The 21,007-nt window shown below is 40.1% G+C and overlaps 1 protein-coding gene across 1 annotated transcript in view; it reads right to left on the bottom strand.

Annotated features, from left to right (window-relative positions):
- Positions 1 to 21,007, bottom strand: part of col12a1b (collagen, type XII, alpha 1b) — a 123,389-nt gene that overhangs the window by 78,779 nt on the left and 23,603 nt on the right. The window contains 10 exon segments of the mRNA XM_054617961.1: positions 2,647 to 2,786; positions 4,346 to 4,492; positions 4,901 to 5,065; positions 6,002 to 6,121; positions 6,320 to 6,461; positions 9,660 to 9,677; positions 9,849 to 9,960; positions 11,143 to 11,335; positions 12,622 to 12,888; positions 15,623 to 15,892. Of these exon segments, the coding sequence (XP_054473936.1) occupies positions 2,647 to 2,786; positions 4,346 to 4,492; positions 4,901 to 5,065; positions 6,002 to 6,121; positions 6,320 to 6,461; positions 9,660 to 9,677; positions 9,849 to 9,960; positions 11,143 to 11,335; positions 12,622 to 12,888; positions 15,623 to 15,892 (1,574 nt within the window).

The raw sequence follows: 21,007 nt of genomic DNA, 5'->3' as shown, positions 1-21,007 counted from the left end.
CGTTCTGTCTAATGTATAGTTCTAAGAAAACAGATAACAACTCGGGTTGACACTGGAAGTGAGATCCCAAAACAAACCTGCAATTACCACAAACCGCCAAAGGTGGCAACAGAGAGAAAAAACTGAGCTCTTGGTCTAGATATTTTTTATATATTTTAGTAACATTTCAATATCTTAATTTTCGTAAAATATCCTGTAAACCTTTGTATGACAATAACTTGAGCCATGACGGCGACCGTCGAGGCTGAGAAGCACTTTTAAAAGCAACTGTAAATATGGGAAAAATTCAAATTGCGACCCAGCAAAACTAAGATAATCCTTTATTAGTCCCGCAGCGGGGAAATTTGCAAAACTACAGAAACTCAGGAGGGGACTCTGGTCTTCACAGCCAAGACTTGTGATCAACCTTTGACCTCCAAAACAATGACTTCGTCCCACCTCTGAGGTGTAAACTGGCTGTATTTATTGAGCTGAAACATGAAAACCACCCACGACATCCATTTACGAGAGTTTTACTCAAAGATATCCAGACAAAAACACACCCTCTTCAGCTCGTTGGGTCTATTAATGCCTCCCTCGTGCATGAATATGTGTTTCACCTCTTGGCAGCGTGCCATGGCCTCAACCCTGACCCTCCTTGTTACAGAAGGTTTGGGAATTCCCTCTCTTGTTGGGTCGGCTGTAAATCACTGCAGATAAGACCTTCACTAAACACCCAGCGTGTAAATATAATACATCTCACGTTGTTGTGCTCGTACGTGCCCGACAGTCCAACGTAAGCAGATGGGGGAATAGGAAGAAGCAGTGTGAGGTCTATAACATTACACTGAGTGGACACAGTGGAAAAGCTCAGACGAGCGATTATAATCACACCGGCTCCATCTGACCTGGGCCAATAAAAGCACAAAGGATGGAAAAGGCCCAGCTCTCTGGTTTTAAAGACACCGACTTGACGGGAGGTTAAGTGTGAACTAAATGCAGCTCCACCAAAGCAACTGGGACCCAGGTTTAGGTCTCTGTACAGGGCTTTGAATGAAAGCCAGACCTGGGTATCTGGAAACACTTTTTTTTATCATGTCATGTGAGGGTTTCACCACAGGATGACACTTATGAGGATATATAACAACAGGGGGGGGATTTAAGCATCAATTAGTGTGTTTTTGTGTGACAGACAACCTGCCATTATCTAAATTCACAGGGAGAAGTGAATCTCACCTGACTGGTACGGTTCACACACATAAAAACAGAATAAAAGAGTTATCCGTTACAGTTTAAGGAAGGTCTAATGGGAGCCAATTAATAGGCAAACAAGATACTATTTGATATTCAGGGTCGTATTCAGCGCCAAGAGATGGTAGACATTAAGTTTCCTGGCCAGGAAGAAACCCACTGAGCAGATTCCTCTAATGAAGTCCCGTGAAATAGACCAATTATCTGAGTCTTTTGACCATTTAAAGCTGGAACAATAGAGTGAAACTGATCCCAGACAAAAATAACAGAACCAGCTCTTTATATTCAAACCAAGTTTAAGATATGAGGGGGAACAAATTCACATATTTGAATCATATCCACAAGGCTCTGTTCTTTTGTCTGAATCAAATTGTGCAGAAGCCCTGCGGCAAGTGAGACGTGTGCATCTTCGTCTATAAAGGCAGGTCCAAAAGTACGTTTATTGACATGTTTTTATCCAAGAATAATAATACTGCTTCAATCCAAATTTGTTGGCGTTTAGCCTTTCAAAAACAATATTGTTTTCTCTCCCACTTGCTGCACACAAAGGGCTGCAGCAAATCTATTAACAGGGCTGTTTAGCAGCAATCTAACAGCACCATTAATCACATTTATACAACAAAAATAAGAAATCCTACCTTTTCCCCATATATTTAGGGTGGCGGCTTCATAAAATATGACGACAGACATTAAAGTAAAGAAAAATAACAGTCAGTCCAGACGCACTGAAGTTATTCTATACTCTTCTTATAGTCAACACATCCCTTGAAAAGACCAAGGGATGTGTCTCAATACTGTCTGTGGCTCCAAAACAGCTGGTCCCATAACTCTTTATCCTAAACCTGACTAAGTATTTCACCATCTTTTCCTAAACCTAACTGAATTGTTTCCTGTGAAGACAGAAGACTGTATTTATGTTTATGTGTATTTATGAGGGGAAACGTGTTGCTGGCTTTCTAGGAAAAAGCACAAAAAATGAGGAGCAATGTGTTGTTTGAGGATCCGTTGAGCCAAGATGGCGACTGTTGAGGGTGGGAAGTGTCCAGCGTTCAACACTCAACATTTTGACCATTCTGAGTAAACCATCTGGGTACTCATAGTGCAATGCATACTTGTTAGTCTGAATGCATTCATGCACTCTGAATAGCAAGTGTAAGTACGGAAGAATCCAAAATTGAGACACAGAACAACACAAATACTTTTGTGTCACTTTTAATTTGGATAATCTGATGTTGAACCAAAATTTCACCCTTATAAAATCAGAATTTTTCTTATTTTTGGTTTACTTTAACTTCCTGTGAAGATTTTTGGAGATGTACAAAAGAAAAATCACAATTTTACTTCTTCTATGTGAAGCGAACATGAGTTAAAACCTTATGTTCTGGGTAACAGGACTCAGGAGAAGCTTTATCTCACCTCCAGTGTGGGTCCTCCGGCCGCCATCATGTAGGTGACCCGGTACATGTCGACGGGGCCGCCGGGTGCCGTCCAGGTGGCACGGAAGGAGCGTTGGGTCACCTCCGAGGTCACCAGGTTTGTGGGCACCTCCAGCTCCCCTCCTGAAAAGGAACGAAGCCGGAATATGAGCCGACATGTCAAAGTATTTCACACTGTGAACCCTGCCGCCACAAATCTGCCGTCGTAATGGTCGCCGCTCTTGGCTCGCTGAATATTTCAGCTCTACTGACTTTAAACAAATGTTTTTTCTCCGGCTGTGCTGTAAATCATTTTTGTATTTCCTCCTTAAAATGATTTACAGACAAAAAGTATTTCATCTTTAAGAAGAAAAAATTCTTCCAAGGTGGAAGTTTCCATTAGGTGCTTGGATCTTTGTTGCAACTTCATTTTTGACTTTCTGAAATAATCAGTATTGACAAGTAGAATTAAGTCAAATGTATCTGTCTTTCATTCCTTGTCAGATGATCTTCTGTTTTTAAAGGGCAGAATTGATTGCTGAATAACAGAACACTTTGTTCTCATCTAAAGATTTAAATGACGCCATGTTATTTGTACTTTTTCGACAGCTATTAGTTCCGTCATTCAAACCGGGCCAAGGAAGAGTAATTTAGCTGATATTCATGTCTTTACTTGGATTAAACGTTTATGTCATACTTCATAAGCAGAGCGACGTTCATGCCTTCGAGCTCCAAATGAAAGCCTGCTGGAAAACTTTAACAATTTATAGTTTTCAGTCTCAAACACTAGGGCATTGCAAAAGTCCGGAAAAGTATAATTTTACTGAAGCTACATAGTTTCCACCTGAAAAGGTGTAAATCTGACCCAGCATCTGCAACAACTTATGGACATTTTTGCACCTTCTGATGAGGCAAACATTTGTTTCAAAGAAAAAAAAAATGACATTAAAAAATAACAATTTATGACATAAATCAGGTAAACAGAATCAACCAAATCTGTGTTGCTATTTAAAGGGATAGCTCTGATTTTTCACCTTTCCTGTCGGACAAACCTTTCTGACAGAGAACTGAAGCCGTTATCTCTGCTCTCTACAAAGACATCAGACTCCATTGACAAAAACAGGAATTTTACCTCTCAGAACACAGGAGTTGCCAGACTACTTCTGCCTCCATCGGCTGGTTTGTTTTTATTATAATTGTGACTTTGGTGTTTTAAATGGTCCGTTCAGATTTACCAAAGACAGAAAATAACACAAACAAACTAACTGATGGAGGAAGCAGTTGAACAGCAACTCCTGTGCTTTGTGGGGTAAAATTACTGTTTTTGTCAATGGAGTCTGGTTTCTTTAAAGGGAGCATTAATAATCACTCTAGTTCCCTTTCGTGCATATTGTTATTCATATTCATATTCATGCCCATTAACCCTTCTTACTACAATATTTGTGATTTCAAGCTAAATGTTAATATAAATATTGATATTTATAAGAAATGATGGTCCTTCCTTTGATAAATAAAACTCTACTTATATCTATCAAAGGAAATAAATATATATTTTGTTATGTAACAGACTAATAAACTAAATTAACCAGCCAAGATGTCTTTCTAAAAAATCGATTGAAATCGAAATTGATCTTTAATTCTAACCCCAGTGGAACCGGTTTGATGATGATTCTATGCTGACGATGTGACTCTTTTCCTACCGGGGCCTTTGACGCTGTTACACAGGTTGATGGTGAGGTCGTCAACGATGTCCACCAGGAACTTGAAGTCGTTGACGTTGTACATGTGAATCTCGTCGGGGTCGGAGGCGATGGACCTCAGCTCGTTCTCGTCGGCGTTCTTCACACCTGAGAGGAAAACAAAACGTCAACACCAGGCCCGAAAAATTTGACCCGACTAACATGACATAAAGGAGAAACATTTTAATCTAATCCCAAGAACCACAAACTGTGAATTCTAGCTACATTCACATTATACCCGCCATCACCGCTTTGTCATCAGACTTAAAACTGATCACCTGATTTTCAAAATGCAGTTGGTTTCAGTTCAATATGTTTTGAAAATTTGCAGAGAATTGAAACTTAACTAAAACTGAAACTACAAGAAAATGATACTCAAATCCTTAATATGCAGCTTAAAGGGCTGAATCATGGGAAAACCAACTGTTGGTTAATATTTTGACAAAAACAAAAAATAAGCATTTTCAAATTGTAAATATCAAGAAATTAGTTTTAATGTTATTTAAACTGACGTACCGACTGCGTAGAGCTCGATGTCCTCGTCTCTCAGGCTCTGCGAGGTGGAGACGATTTCGTCCTGCGACTTTCCGTCAGTGATCAGGATACCGATCTTGCGGGCGTCGGGACGCATCCCCACGTTGGTTTTGAAGTTGTTCTGAAGGATGTAGTTCAGAGCCATCCCTGTGAGATGGGAAAAAAATGAGTTTCACCAAATATTCAGGGGGCAAAAAGCTGCACAAAAAAAGGTTATTCTCAAAGCACCACAAAGGGTGAAATGCACCTTTACCTGTGATACTTGCATTTATTTAAGTTTGTAGATATTGAGCCATTTGGCGCAAAATTGGACCCTTTCTATGCGAATGTGCCTCATTTAAAAAACAATGATACAATAAGATCAGTGCTGACTAACACAGTTAAAGTGAAATGATCAGTGTTTTCAGAGAGTTGGTGGGAACTGAAGCACATTTATAGGAGGTGTCCACTCAAACTAATTTATTTAAGGATGAAATGACAGTTGTGTCATGAAAAATGAATAAGAAATAAGATTATTTTGTAAACAAATAGTCAAATGATTTCATCCCTTCCTCTTTGCAAAAAAAGGGGGAAAATTGCACTCATCTGTAAAACTTTATGGCCATTTTGGTGCTATTATGTTATTACCGTAATATTTTTTTATGAATAGGGCAGATTGCGATCACAAGTGATGCACAATTCATGGTGACAATTCAGCGTCTTTAATCCATTCTCTGTCAGCTATGTTTTAAATCACAGTGTTTTTTTGCTTTTCTGCTGTCAAACATATCTAACCCATCTGGGTCTACAAGCAAAACATTCAACTTGATATCCATTCATTACACTGCCAACACAACCCTCAAATCACTCAATTTCTCGGTACAATTACAGTTGGACGAGTACAGAGAGATGTCTGTGGCATGCTGGCAAGTTTCTAAGAATAGTTTGTTGAGTTTACGTTAAAATCTCACAAAGAAAATCTACTTTATTGTCTCACTTCTTGAGCTAAAAACAGCGTCACTTCTCTTCAGCTAAAGCCCCCGAATAAGGAAAGTTAAATCAGTTTGAATGCGGAGCGGTTTGGACAAAGAGTTGTTGACTCACCTGTCATGGTGTTGCCTCCTTTGTACGGCAGGTTGGTGATGGCGTCCAGCAGGGACGCCTTGGTCGAGTGGGTGTTCAGGTGCCACTCGGTCTTTGGGTCTCCGCTGTACTGAGCCAGACCTGCAGAGAACAACGAGGACACAACAACCCTGTCAAGTTTATTTTTTTATAAAGAAACTGATTAACAATTAAACAGGTTCACCACAAAAATATGAGTGCAGAGAGCAAGAGTTTTTAAACACACTGGCAAAGTTAGTAGTAGCCATCAGCCAGTATTGGAAGTGGAAGTACAGGTAGTAATAGCAGTGAGAATGTTACCGATCTGGACTCTGTCAGGGCTGATCTCGAACACGCTGACCATGCGAGTGATGAAGTTGCGGATGGTCTTGAAGTTGATGCGTCCGATGGACCAGGAGCCATCGACCAGCAGAACCAAGTCGGCCTTCGCTGAGGTCTTACACTGAGTCTCTGCAGAGAGGGGGGGGCAGTGAGCGAGACGCCTGGTACACACCACGAGAGCGTCTGATGTGTTTCATATGAACAACCACAGATGTGTGTGTGTGTGTGTGTGGGAAGAGAAAGTGAGAGGAAACGCTGAAGGACAGAATGACATTTGTACAGCAGGATGTTTTATACACAGCGTTATGTAACAACAATAATTCACACGTCGTGAAACAGCTGTTGTTTCTGGATTAACAGCGAGATGTTTGCTTTTTTTTTTATATATCCTAGCAGGGAATCGGCCCTGCGGTCTCTTCTGTCCCCCTCCAGCAGGACCAAGCCTCTCTGTGATATACGAGGCCTGCTGAACATTCCTCTTCCAGGCACCTGTAGGAAAGAAACATGGCCGCTCCTCCTCCTCCTTTCTTTTTTTTTGTTTTTCCGATGGACGCCGAGCATTTTAAAAAAACCCAGACCCCTGTGTGTGGAATTGAAAACAGGTTAGGAGATAATCAATTACATTTTCTTTCTTTCTTAAAGTTCTTTTTCTCAGCGGGCTGCAGAAACAGATGCTTGACGCTAAAGAGGAACCGAGTCGGCCGCAGTCTGTTTGAGTTATGCCGCCGCCGGTAAACAATATGCTCATGTGTCCCCCTCCAACGTTCATTAATAAAAACAGATGTCATAAACAGAGGCAGCTTTAAGAGGCGTCTGATGCGCCACAGATGACTGCTGGATCCAGTGTCTCTGAGCAACTGTGGGACATAAATCAACTGGTGTCCTGCAGACGTCCTGCAGCAAGGCTTTGGTTTCACTCCAGAATCTAAAGAATGATCTGTTTTCTGAAGTGTTGTCTTTTTGTTTTTCTAAATGTGATTTAAATATCATTTTGGAATTTCAAAAGGTTTTCTTTTGAATGTTTCATGGTAGATGTATATGATAATATCAGTATAGGCAAAAATTGTTGTCTCTCATCCAACGGTTTCAAGTGTAATACCTACAGTTTATAGAAACAGACCGGAGCAAATCAATGTTCTGCTGTGGACGTATTTTAAACACCTAAAAGAATCAACATCAGTTTGAGTAAACGCTATATTCAGAATATTTTCACCTCTTCACTTGCTGTCTGACGTGGAACTGAAGCCGTTATCTATGCTCTCTTGAAAGTCACAAGACTCCATTGACAAAAACACTAATGTAAGCTCTCAGAACACGGGTCTGGTCTCTGTTTTTGTGGGACTTTGGTGTTTTAGAGATTTAGTTTGGATTCCCCAAAGTCACACAATAATGAACTTTTGAAGGGTTTTTCATGACTTTTTTGGAAACTCTGTCTTATATAACGTCGCAAAGTTAAGCACTTAAGTTCAGTCTTAACCTTGAAAATAGCAGCTTGATAAGAGAACTCAATGGTGAGCAACTATTTTAAAGATTTCTTTAGAGAGCACTGTGGATGAAATCATAACATCTATCTCCATGACAACCGAACAAATTGCACCTGTTGATGAAAACCACAGGATGTAGCTGAATGCTGGGAAAAAAGCTACTAATTGGAGTTGGGAGCAGATTTCAGGCTCTCTATAAAGTTTGTAAAAATGTGTTCAAAGGTGTTCCTTTGTAGTTTGTGTAAATGTATTTGTTGTCGATTTATGTAAAACAAGCTTTCCTTTCTTTTGAATTTGAGTATTCAGTTAAAAAAATGTTTAAAAAGCCAATTTTAACATTTCCAATGGGTGCATACTTGTTCAAAAATGTCAAGTTCCTGAACAAAATGTTGCTGGAAACAAGTAGAACTTTCTTGCGTCCTTGTTGGGTTTTTCTCACTTTGTTTAAAAGAAGAAAATATGAAAAAGAAACCAAGCATTTAATGACCTGCAGATTGTGAAGGACGCCGAGAAGCGGCTCTGCCAGACCATATGGACCCGTCAGAGGGTCTGGATCAAAGCCTCCACTAAGCAGCCCGCCGTGAGAGAGCTGCAGCTTTAATATACGAGGATCTCTGAGTGGAACCTCGGTGGAACATCCTGGATCGGTTCCCTGCTCTTTGGGCAGCCGGTCACTGTGTCTGCTCCACATTACAGCAGGAACTTCAGCCCGGGGTCAGCACCTCCTCTGGGGCTCATGTGAAGCATAACATTTTCCTAACTGCATACAACCCGGCGGCAAGAATCTACTTTTGCATGAAATGATTTGGGCTGCAGCTCTGCTGAGTTCAAACTAAAGAAGATGTACGTTTGTGGCGTCGCCGTTAAAGTCCCAGTGAAACGGAAGTTAAAGCGTCTTTAGCTTCTGAACTGAAACGTATCTCACAGTGAAACTGAATATTTGAGCGGTGAACAGTAACAAAAGGGATTTAAATTAAAATCCTTTGCATTTGATTGGGCTGCTAAAAAGTGGGCGGTGCTTAAACTCTGTTTATTCTTGTTATTGTAGCGTAACCCTCCGCAGACGGCGAAAGCTCAGACCATGTACGGAGGCGTTTATGCTCAACTCGTTGTTCTCTGCATTACTTTACTTCCTAGAGGGCCTACAAACACAATGCACTGTGAGGAATCAAAAAGACGAGTGTAACCGTTTCTTTATACAAACCTTGTAAAGTCAAGTATTGCATCTATTATTAAGAAGAAAAGATAGAAGATCCAGTAAGCAATTTGATTTAGCTGCAAAATACTTTTCACATTGTTGTGACAATGAAGACAACGTGTACCCACTGATATCCAATCACACATCTCTTCTTGTCTCTCTTCATATTTCTCTGTTTCTCTGTTCTCTGGTTTTATAAGACCGATGTGGCTAGCTAGTCGATCAAAGTCTCATTTGATTGGATGTCTTTTCTATAAACGCTCCTGAGTGAAGGATGATTCATCAAACATTTGAAACCGTCTTACAGAAGAGAAAAGACAGGGATTTGATGTAAAAAATGATTTTTTAAACTGGGATGTTTTGTTTTCCTTTCACTGGGTCTTTAAAAGGTCAGCACAATGTCGGGCGGCGGCTCAAATTATGCAGCACATAACTCGGTCAGGGAACGCGTCCAAATGGGCAATTTAAAAACGTTAGCAGCACATGTCTGTTACATGATGCGTCCTTTTGCTCCAGATCAGATCCAAATGAGATATGAGGTAGGTGAGGAAACGCGAGCCAAGCAGCTCAGAATCATTTGCACTAATAACAATCATCTGCGTGGATTTTCGGCCTAAGATTCCAAAGAGACAGTGACGTTAATGCTACTCGACAACTAATAACTCAACGTTCTGGGACTAATTTGGGCGGCGCTTGGAGGTCGGACCACTCCTGTCCCAAAACGACTCGGATCAGACGGCGTCTGGTCTGCAGACCTGCTCTCTATGTGGCTGCTAACGGGTTCTCAGTGTGGGTGGAGTAATCAGCTTTTACCAGAGGGGTCGACAGACGGCGGCTCAGGGGCGTCATTGAGGGTCGTATTCTCCTCGCCTGCCAGAGGCAAACTCTGCCCGTTGTCAAACACCCCGAACACGGCGACAGAGTACTTTGTTCCGGCCCTGAGGGAGGAAGGAAATGACGGGAACTCACATCAGTATTTCACAATCTTTATAAGAAGACTTTAATGCTAAACTGAGATGATCCTGGTCTTTTTTAAATAAACTTTCCTTAATCATTGATTCTTTTTTGACCTGGATTCCAACATCAGACCTCCACATTTTTAAAAAGTTCCTCCCAGAAAACAACATGTATCTCCACAAGAACAACATGTGAAATGTGTTTGTTTTATGTACAACAGCTGATAAACTAGGTCCTCATTATTTTTAGAGATACTGGTTTTGTAGCGGTGCAATGCCGTTGTTCTGAATATCCAATAGTCTGCAAAATGTCTCCCTTTTGAAAAGTAACACCCATTGCTCCAAAAATGATTTCCCTGCAACAAACAAGTACATGGCTAATTGCTTAAATGATTAAACCAACGAAGGCAACGAGTATTAGCCAATCAGAGGCAGAGTAGGGCGGGTCACACTTTTTGACTATTGGGTTTTTAGTAATAATGCCCCCCCTCCACCTTTTAGTGGTGTCTAAATGGTTGCTACTCCCTACTAGAATAATCTGAGAAGGTATATTTATTATAAAATGGATATTATAATGGGACCACTATTGAGCAAATTGTAAAATCAGTTTTGAAACAATTTCATGTTTTGAAGAAAAATAACTTGTTATAGCTGCCTTAACAAGTTCTGCTTACAAGATTTTTACTAGAGTGTTGTGATAATAATAACAATAATGATTATTATTATTAAGATTATTATAATACATTCATTTATATAGTGCTTTTCAAAACAGATGCTACAAAGTGCTTCACAAGACAATAAAATAAGATAAATGAAGCAACAATAAGGTAACTATTAGAGCAGAACATATCAACTACAGTATAATAGAAAAATAGTAAAGTGGTAAAAACAAATTAATATATATAACTGTGTATTAACATGTACATACACACAGATAAACGGGTGCATGGTAGGCTCTTTATGAATGGTTTCTAGGTGGCTAATTGTTGAGGGCAATGCTACTGTAGATGTTTGCTCAGGTCATAATTAGTTAAAGAGTTGCACAAGAGACTTTCCTTCTTCTTTACCCTCTAATATCTATAGTTTCCCTTTATGGTGAACTCTTCTGATCAAGGTATGAGATTGTACAGAATATTTAGATTTAGAACATTAATGAAAGCTTACCTAAGTTCCTCTAGAACGACTGTATTGTCGTAGGGTCCCACCAGGAGCTCCCCAAGATCAATATCATTCCCTTCGGGGTGAAAGGTGACTTTGTAGCCCCGAACCTGTCCGGGTGCCGGATCCCAGGAGACCCTGAAACTGTCCTTGGTGGGCTCTGATGTCTGGAGGTTCCTGGGGGCCTTGTACGGCGACACTGAAATGGAAGAACCCCGGCCAGAACTTCAGGACAAACTTGTGCAGAACAAACATTCAACACAACTCATCAACTCATGGCAGAAGGTTCTCTTTGAAGATCAGCCACACCACATTCTAAGTCCAGTTTCTCATTAGTCCATAATACAATACCTTGAACGGTGTCATTGGTTAACAAAGCCCAGTGTCATGCCATGTGTTAGTAATGACAGCGCAGTGATTGTGTTTATTAATTGTGATTTTAGTGTTGTGGTGAAACGACGCTGCTTCCTGTAGTGTGAAAAATATTCATCTTAACAAGTCGTTTCAACTTGAAGTCAGTCACAAACTCTTTATTTTGGGTGGAACGATGGAAAAAAAAACTAAATAAATCTGCAGCTTGGATGACAGAATCCCGTTTGTTTCCAAGGCGGCGTTACTCGTGTTAACGTTGGAGTGACAAACCTGTCAAACAAGCCAGATTTCTTTGTTTGTTTTGCAATGCTGATATTAAAGAGGAGAACTTCCAGTAATTCTTTATCCTGGCCATGAAGGGTTTGATTTACGGGGAATTCAAACAAATGTTTCTTCTTAACGGAGATTCAGATAAAGTCATGAATGTTCTGTTGAGCATTGAGAATAACCTCGGCCAGTTAAATCACCTGACGCACATCCATGACTGTTTGTTTGAAAGGACAAAAACGTCCCCACAATGTTTGATCCCACCGCCATTACAGCATAAAATCATGCATTCTATTATATAAGGCTTTTAATCTCGAACTCTGGCTTCAAAGTTTTCCTCATGTAAAATACATGCTGTTCTCCTGGTGTCCACTAGGGGCATAGCTGCTGTATTATGGAGCACTGCAGTGTTTGATGCAATGCATCGAAATCAGCGTTGTTGCTAATCATTGACATAACCGAGACAGGGGAGGAAAAAAAACTAGAAAATGTATAAATACTTGGTAGTTGGACTGATATTGGTTGAAAGATTTAAGAAAATAATATTCAAGTATAATTATTTGGCAGTTTTTTGACGTGGACATTTTTGTCCTTTACATCAGAGCATCTGATTTAAACTGAGTTAAAATGTAATATTAAACCTTAAACTTCACATCCAGCCTGACAGATCAGTCACATGACACCCTGTGACTCTTGGGATCCATAAAAAGCTAAAATCACCTCAGCTGCAGATTTCTTTCTGATTTCATTCCATCATTGATAATGTGTTTAAGAACGTGGTGGTCTAGGTGGACATGTTTCTGCGGTGTACTGTCTGTCAGAGGGTTGAATTATGGACCAACGTACGTGTCGTTCCTACTCCTTGCCTTGCTTTTCCTTCCCCGCGCTTGTAGATGGGGTGAACGGTGATGTTGTAGGTGGTGGTGGGCTGCAGGCGCTTCATGACGGTGGAGGTGCTCGTCCCGGGGATCTTGAGCGCCACCTCTTTGCCTCCTGCAACGGGGACGTACTTCAGACGGTAGTGGGCCACCTTTCCCGGCGCCGGCATCCACGAGACTTTCATGCTTCGCTCGGTTTCGTCAGACACGGTCAACGCTTTGCCGGCAGCAGAGACTGAAAATAAAAAATACATTTTTTAAAGCAGAATCAGATATTCAAGTGTCAGCCTGAAACATGTGGGCAGTAAACAGCATGAACCCTGAGATCTAAGTTTATATTTACAATATTTTGTATTTTTTAAATCAGAAACAGGATTTGGGAAATATTTCCATGCATTTTCAAACGTATTAATATTTCTGTGACCTCTTATGAAATGTAGTTTTAGCTAAGATTAGTTAGAGCTGGGTATCGTTAATAAAACCGATACCAACTCTGCCAAATATACCGCGACCGTGGGTTTCTTAAAGCTGCATTCTCTCTCCTGTCCATCAGGGGGCGACTCCTCTGGTTGTATAGAAGTCTATGAGAAAATGACTCTACTTCTCTCTTGATTTATTCCCTCAGTAAACATTGTAAACATGAGTTTATGGTCTCAATCTCTAGTTTCAAGTCTTCTTCAATACAGCATGATGTTCATTTAGTAAATGATGCTCCATTTAGAGTCAAACAGACCATAAAGCAGGGGATGCTTTAGGGCGGGGCTACACACTGATTGACAGGTCGACACCAGAGTCCTCAGTCCAAATATGGTCACTAACTGTTCATGGGTTGCAAAAAGTCAAGATGGTGGCGGCCAAAATGTCAAATTTAAGGTTTCAATTATGATTGCATTAAATTGAAAAAAAGCTTGCAGTGATTGGCTGCGAGCAAAACCATTCAAATAGTTATGTATTTCAAGATCTTGGTATAAAAAGGATCAAATGAAGGTATCGCTTGGCTGGAAAAGTTTCTATACTTCTTGGTAGTTGGTTATTTTGTTCGATACCTTAAAAGTTATGTAGTATTCACCAATTTTACAATAAATCTTTATAAACTTCTTTTTTCTAATCCACCTTTATACAGCCATCCATTATATTCCTTTTACCATCAAACCTCCTATAAACAGACCATTCTTTATCAGTTTTTATGTTCCATATGTGCATGACTATATTGGGGGCTACTGAACAGCCATAAACATTTTGTTATTTTTCATCATAATCCCTAAAAACAATCATCTTTCCCTCTTTATGTTCAGGCCAAGTGTGGTTTCCCTTTATATCCCTTCAGTAATCGTTATGTTTTCATAACTGCAGGCATAAACGCTTAGTAATTCCATCAGCTTCATGCCAAAACTAATTGGTAGTGGATTAGGCATTCACTCCCCCCCCCCCGAAACAACCAAAAGACCATTAAAAATGTGATTCACATATTCCGATGATCCTGCAAGTGATTAAAACAACTTTGCAAGGGGAATTATATTTACATTTCATGATCCCAATGAAAGGGTCAGGGTTTTTTAGACGGACGGATTTTTACTGGCAAAAAAAAAAAACATGGTGTCCAACTTTTCATCGTGTTGATAGATTTGAGTAAATCTGTGAAGCCGGAGGAGGAACAGTTCTGCTGGACGGATGCATCGAGGAACAACGCGTACTAAAGACCTCTGCATGTTGCTCTGTGTTGTTGGCCTGTGTGCATGGATTAAAACCACTGGGTCACACATGTGTGCATGTAGAATGAGGAATGTGTTGACATTTTCACTGCGTGCTTCGTCCCTGATGGAACATGTCAGTAAGCAGTTCTCAGAGCGCAACACAGCAAAACGTTCACCATGTTGGTGTTTCACTACCAATTACATTTTGAAACAAATATCCTCATTAAAATTTTGACTATTTCTAAAGACTAGAAGGCAGAAAACGTGTGCTCGATTGTGCAAGCTCTGAAATCCATTTTGTTTTTGTGGCAAAAGAAAGTGCTGAATTTACTTTGGCTCATATTCTTGTGGCACACATGCAGAAACTTCCCAAACTAAAGGGTTTAAACTAAAGCTTAAACTGTGTCTATGAGCTGACCAATGACTTTTAAACACCTGGATTTTTTGGATGCACATGTGAACTAAAAGCAACTCATCTTTAGTAACCTTGAGCAACGCTCCTTAACCTCGAGGCGGTTCAGTAGAGCTGCTCTTTCCTGCACAATGCAGAAATAGATAGTATATTCTTTTAAATGTGTTCAATGCTTTTATATTTAAATTCAAATATTTTTGTATGCACTTATGAAGCACTTTGTAACACAGTTTTAAAAAGTGCTACAAAGTATTTTGTATTACCAGTTATGTAACTTAACCAATGTCATTATTTTTTCACCAGAGCTCATTCAGTGTCCACAGTCTTTCTTACGTTCTGTGGTTTCCTGAATTACGCAACACCAGATGTTCTATTCATGCAAATTGGTTCAATGCTAAATAAACTTTGGTTGTAAAAATCCAATTTTTCTTTGATTTATATACTTATATAAATTGTTTTGTATGCATTTATATTATTTTATTTGTCACTTTGAAGCACTTTTTAACACAGTTTTGAAAAGTGCTACAAAGTCTTAGGTTTTTCAGTTATGTAACTTAACCAGTGAGATTATTTTTGTACACAGAGCTCATTCAGTGTCCACAGTCTTTCTTACGTTCTGTGGTTTCCTGAATTACGCAACAACAGATGTTCTATTCATGCAAAGTGGTCCAATGCTTCTTAATAATCTTTGGTTGTAATTTAAATGAACTATGTCCATGACAAATTTTTGTATGCACTTATTTGATTGACTTATTTATAACTATGAAGCTTCTACAAAGTCGTACGTATCACTTGTTATTTTACCCAACCAGTGGGATTGTTTTTGTCCCCAGAGCTCATTCAGTGTCCACAGATGTTCTTACCGTCGGTGGTTTCCTGTCCGGTGAGCGGGTCGCTGCTCCTCTGATCGTAGTTGGCGACCACAGAGACCTGGTAGAGCATCTCCGGACGCAGACGGTCCAGCACGGTGGCGGTCACGTCTCCCGGCACCATTTTCTCTCCGATCTCCCCCGATAAAGGCGACTGCCATCGGACCCGGTACGTCTTCACGTTGCCGGGCGCCGCCGTCCAGGACGTCGCGAAGCTGGAGTCGGTAACGTCGCTGGTGACCAGGTTCTTTGGGGGTCCCACCTCTGAAAACAACAAGCAAAGGTGTTAAAACGTGGTTTCTGTAGTGTGTTTCAATGTGATTCATTAGTGATGTAGTTAGTGAAGCATTTTCTTTACATACAGATTCAATTTAACATTCAGCTTCTTTTCGATATTTAGATTTTGACCCAAAAAACACTCCCAGATTTCGTGCACAACAGACGTTTTAAAACTCAACTGTGTCTTCATTGCATAAATATCTTACGTTCTTTCCAGTATGTGTGCGTTTTCTTCTTAAATCTATCTTCATTTTTTAAAACAAAGGAACTATTTGGATTTGCTGGCAGGTCAGATTATTTTTCCAAACTGGAAACTATTAAAAGGCCATCAAGTGGACAAAAGAATTGACGACAGCTATAAAGTGCAGAGAAGACTGGGGGAAAACATGCGATTCACAAATAAAACAAAAACATTTCTGGATCAGGAGACGGGAGACAAAAAACATGTGTCCACTGAGACAACGATGTCTTTTCTTTTTTACTTTATTGGTCATCAAATCTTTGCTTCCCTCTGTTGGTAGCAAAATGTTGATATCCAGGTTTTATATCTACTCTTTGACCTTTTAACTGGCTACAGTTTAGACTTTGTCTGAGCTGTTCGGTGACATCATGTCTCTCTTGTTTCTTGTGGGTTTTAGGAACTTTTCGTTTGCTAACGTCCGACTGACTTAAAGGACATTTTCAGTTTATAACTTTGGGTCTGATTCTTGTGGCTTTGAGGTCTGGGTTTAACTTGAAATGTTCAATATGGACAGTTTTTGAATGATTTATACCATTCATCTTTGTTTTCTCTTCTTAAAAAGTTTGTCTTACTTCCTGTTTGTTCAGATTATAGTCTCATCATCTGACTTGTGTTCCTTATTTCACGGATCTCAGAATGTAACTCCACCACTACCTCTGAAGACGCTCAGAAATGAAGTGTCTTCAGAGGTTCAGACTCAACTTTCTGAAGGCTGCAAAACCTTATATATTAGTTTAACCAAATCTAATTCCAACCAGAGCAACTCAGGTTGCAGCAAGCAGATATACAGAGACAGAGATGCCTGAAATATTTATGAATGATAGAAGAGGACGTCTCCAGTTTAGTGAAGATGACAGCGTGTAGAGTGGAACCGCTGAAGAGGTTTCCACAGCATGATCATTTTTACAAAGTTCCAGCTGCAGCTATATAATCAAGAGAGATAAATCCCATTCCAAATGTTTTGCCAATTGATACACATCTTATGAGAGAGGAAGAGGAAAAGGAAACACTAACGTCTCCAAATGTCTATAGCCGGAAAAATAGTTTCTGGTCTGGATTAAAATTCAAGATACTTTGCTGAAAAAGTATATTTAAAAAAACTGGAAAAGAAAGAAGCCTGGATTTTGTTGAGTGGAGGCTATTTGCTTTGATGGAAATTTCTATTAAGATGACAAGCATGTGATGACAGAGATACTTGATATTAAAAGCTTTTAGCGCTTCTGCTAACACGTGATGAGACTTTTAATTTGACGAGCCGACTTGAGAAAAACACATTAAACTGTATGTACCTATGAAGCTAAACTTCCAGTCTGTTCTTTGCTTCATGAATGTACATGTTTTAGGTTATTTAACATGTGCTGCTCATGTCTCAGACGCCGTTAGCACGAGCTGCATGGAGCTCTACGAGGCTGCTGCCAATATTTTTATCTGCTTCGAGGAGCTCCGTCTCTCCGAGCTGGAAGCGGAGTTGAAAATAACTGAAGCAGACAGCAGTCAGATGGCGTGTGGAATATTCTGGCGTTCAGCAAGAAGACGCCTCAAATGCACTCGGATTTATTTTTCCAGAGTCTGTGACGAGGCAAATGTGAGGAAAAGCACTTCTGAAGATATTTCCACTGCTCTGCATGTCTCCCTAATCCATCTATTTATCTCACATCTTTTCTTAGTACTTTTCTCTAAAGTACAGGTCATCATAACTCCTGGTGTCTGACACGATGCTACAGGAGGACTCTGTCTGAGACTCCCTGCTGCTGAAACCTCACAGTCTCAGTGGAAACTCTCTGTCTTGGCTCATTACTTTGTATAAACTTGGCAACTTGACATGTTCCATCTACCATCAGCCGTTTAAAGCACCTCGAGGTGCCGAGAGTGACTGCTGTTTTCACAGCGGTGGCCCAGATTGAGGGGAGAGAAAAATCACTTTGGCAATGATCCCAGGAAATGAAGTCCATTCTGAAGCGTCCTGCATTCTCTCTGCTGTCCACCAGGGAGCGACTCCTCTGGTTGTATAGAAGTCTATGAGAAAATGACTCTACTTCTCTCTTGATTTATTCCCTCAGTAAACATTGTAAACATGAGTTTATGGTCTCAATCTCTAGTTTCAAGTCTTCTTCAATACAGCATGATGTTCATTTAGTAAATGATGCTCCATTTAGAGCAATTCAGCAATTCTGAACTCCAGCCTCAGGTCACTTCTGGTTCCAAAAAAACAAGATGGTGACGACCAAAATGCCAAACTCGAGGCTTCTAAACGGATGGCTCAATGCCACCATGATTACTTTGTTTCGAGTTATTAGTGGAAAAGTAGTAAAATCCTGTCTGACAATATAAACCACTGTGTGGTGTTTATAAAATAGAATAAAAACACAACATTTCTGATTCTTGAGATACAGATCATAAGTGTTTTGAGCTTTTACCAAAAAAAGTACCACAGAACACCTCGCTACTTATGAGCAAAGACTTCATATCTCAGCTTTAAGATTCAATTAAATCCACATTGATAAGCAGAATCTGAATTAGGGGATAACTGCATGTTTTCCAATAGTCTTTAGGGGGTCAAATTACAACTTGTGAAAAATGAAACGCATTGCTTTGAATAAATCCCTCCACTTCACAGCATTATGTCTATTTAACAGAAGATTTAACATTCAATAAAACATCTTCCATCATAGATTATGAAAAGAGTTATGAAGGAAACATGTCTGAGGTCTTTTAGCACATTTCAGTGGTTGGGAAATATGTGTCCACAGCCAGTGAACAGCACCCTGCAGCGCTCATGTTCTTTATCACCTTCATGTGACAACTCAAGAGATGTCGTTTTCTTGCTAAAAACATATGTTCGCTCTTTCATCACGACTCTAAACTGGGAACTAAACTGTGTTGTCATCCAGAAACGCCGCAGGAAAGACTGAACGAAGCCCGGTTTGTAGATGAAATCTGCAGCTTTCTGGCCAAGTTGGAGAGTAGGACCTCGTCATAAACCAAAACCCACAAGTATCTCCTCACCAAAAACAAAAAGCCCGGAAAGCCAAAACAAGCGAAGACTGTAAGAAACTAATTAGCAGTTTGACAGGTTGTAAAGCTCGGGGTCTAAGATTGATCACACCAACGACTAGAATCAAAAAGCTTTCCTGATGTAGACAAACTCGTCTGAACAGCGGCCAGTTTAAGAGGATTCAGTTTAATGAGTCATGAAAGTGTAAAAGACAACATAAAGCTCATGAGCTAGAAAAACAAAAACAAATATGGTCTGGAAAACCTATTCAAAGACACATTTTACAACTTTTCATTAAAACCAAGAGGTCATTCTTAGAGGCCAAATGTCCAATCTCTCAATGTTAACAAAGGTTTCAATGATTCTTGAATCTTCCCTGTAATTTGGATCCGCTCCAAAATGTAATGGATTCGTCATTGGCTTGCTGCACCCTTCCAAAAAGATTCAAGACAATTGGACGTAGCAGTAGTTTTTCTGTAATGCTGCTACAGAAAAACAAACCGAACTGAAAATACAACTTCCTTGATGTAGGTACTGTTAAGCTGTGTGATTTAAAAGATGCATCGCCATAATCTGACGATAAATGATCCTTGATATGTTCCCTTTTCCCACAAAAAAGTTCTCCATCGTTCACAATTTTACAATTTTTTGTTTGATTTGTATTTGAGTTTTTTTTGTTTCGTCGAGTATTTCTTCAGTAATGCTGCTGACAGACAGATAAACAAACATAACCTCCTTGAAGGACTTTATCATTTCAAAAGATGCGCCATCATCATTTGACAATAAATGATTCCTGAAATGTTCCCTTCCTGAAAAAGTTCTTCATCCCAAAGAAACTTCAAGTCAAACTGGTCTCACACTCAAGAAGAGCTGGTTAATGTCAAGGTTTTGGGGTTTTGTCCAAATGAATGAAGGACTTGGTGAATAAAAAGCCAAAATTAGCTGCAGATTCAGCTGTGGACAAGTTTACACCAAACAAGTGAGTGAGATGGACCTAATTTATCCAGATGTCATTGGATGTTATCCCGGGATCTACTGTAGTATTGTTTGAACAAATTAAGGAACGAATAAAAAGCCTTTATACGGTAGTTTGAGCAGCGACTTGAATTAGCTTTAATACATCACAGAAAGCATCGTAACCTGCAGATTTCTGGCTCAAAGAAGAGTTTTCCATTTTAGCTCCCATTTGGTCGTAAACAGAAAATCTCTTGTGCTTAAACGAGGGCCCCGGTGAAGCTTAATACGAGCTCTTACTGTACAATAAGAGTCTTTTTACAATGAGAAAGACTGAGCTCATTGGTTTTAATGTGGGTACAGTATCAGTGCAGCTGGGTTTTACAGATCTGAGCAGGTTTATCTCTGCGTGTGATGGGAAACAAAGGTAATGAGGAGCCTCCTGCCAGCACCAGGGATGTCTGGAGGCCTGACCAAGACCCTGAACGCAACACGGCCGATCAAATGCACCACGCTGTGCCAGTACAGGCCAGACAACCTGAAGCTTTGAAAAGACAGAAGACGAAACATTGGAGGTTGTGTTGATTGCGTGGTACTGGGACCAGAGAGGCCGAAACACAGACTGTGGACAAAAGTATTAAAGTCCCTCAAAAGGTGGAACGAAAAGAACGATGTCCCTGTAATGTCCAGGGTGTGAAAGGTAGCTGTGGTTGATATTCATGGGAATCTGTACCAAACCTCAAGACCTCGTAACATTTCAAGTAGCTGTGAATGAAAGCAGAAGCGTCCAACAGAAGAAGCTTTCAGGTGGAGCGAACAAACCAATCACAAGACGCCATTGATGACTTGTTCACAAAGTTTCGCCAATGCTTTTTCACGGGTAATTTGACTTTGTCTTGCAAACTTGTTG

The sequence above is a fragment of the Anoplopoma fimbria genome, chromosome 18, assembly GCF_027596085.1.
Source record: "Anoplopoma fimbria isolate UVic2021 breed Golden Eagle Sablefish chromosome 18, Afim_UVic_2022, whole genome shotgun sequence".
Taxonomy (NCBI): Eukaryota; Metazoa; Chordata; class Actinopteri; order Perciformes; family Anoplopomatidae; genus Anoplopoma; species Anoplopoma fimbria.
The sequence above is the reverse complement of the archived record's forward strand: the minus strand, read 5'-3'. Positions and strand labels throughout refer to the sequence as shown.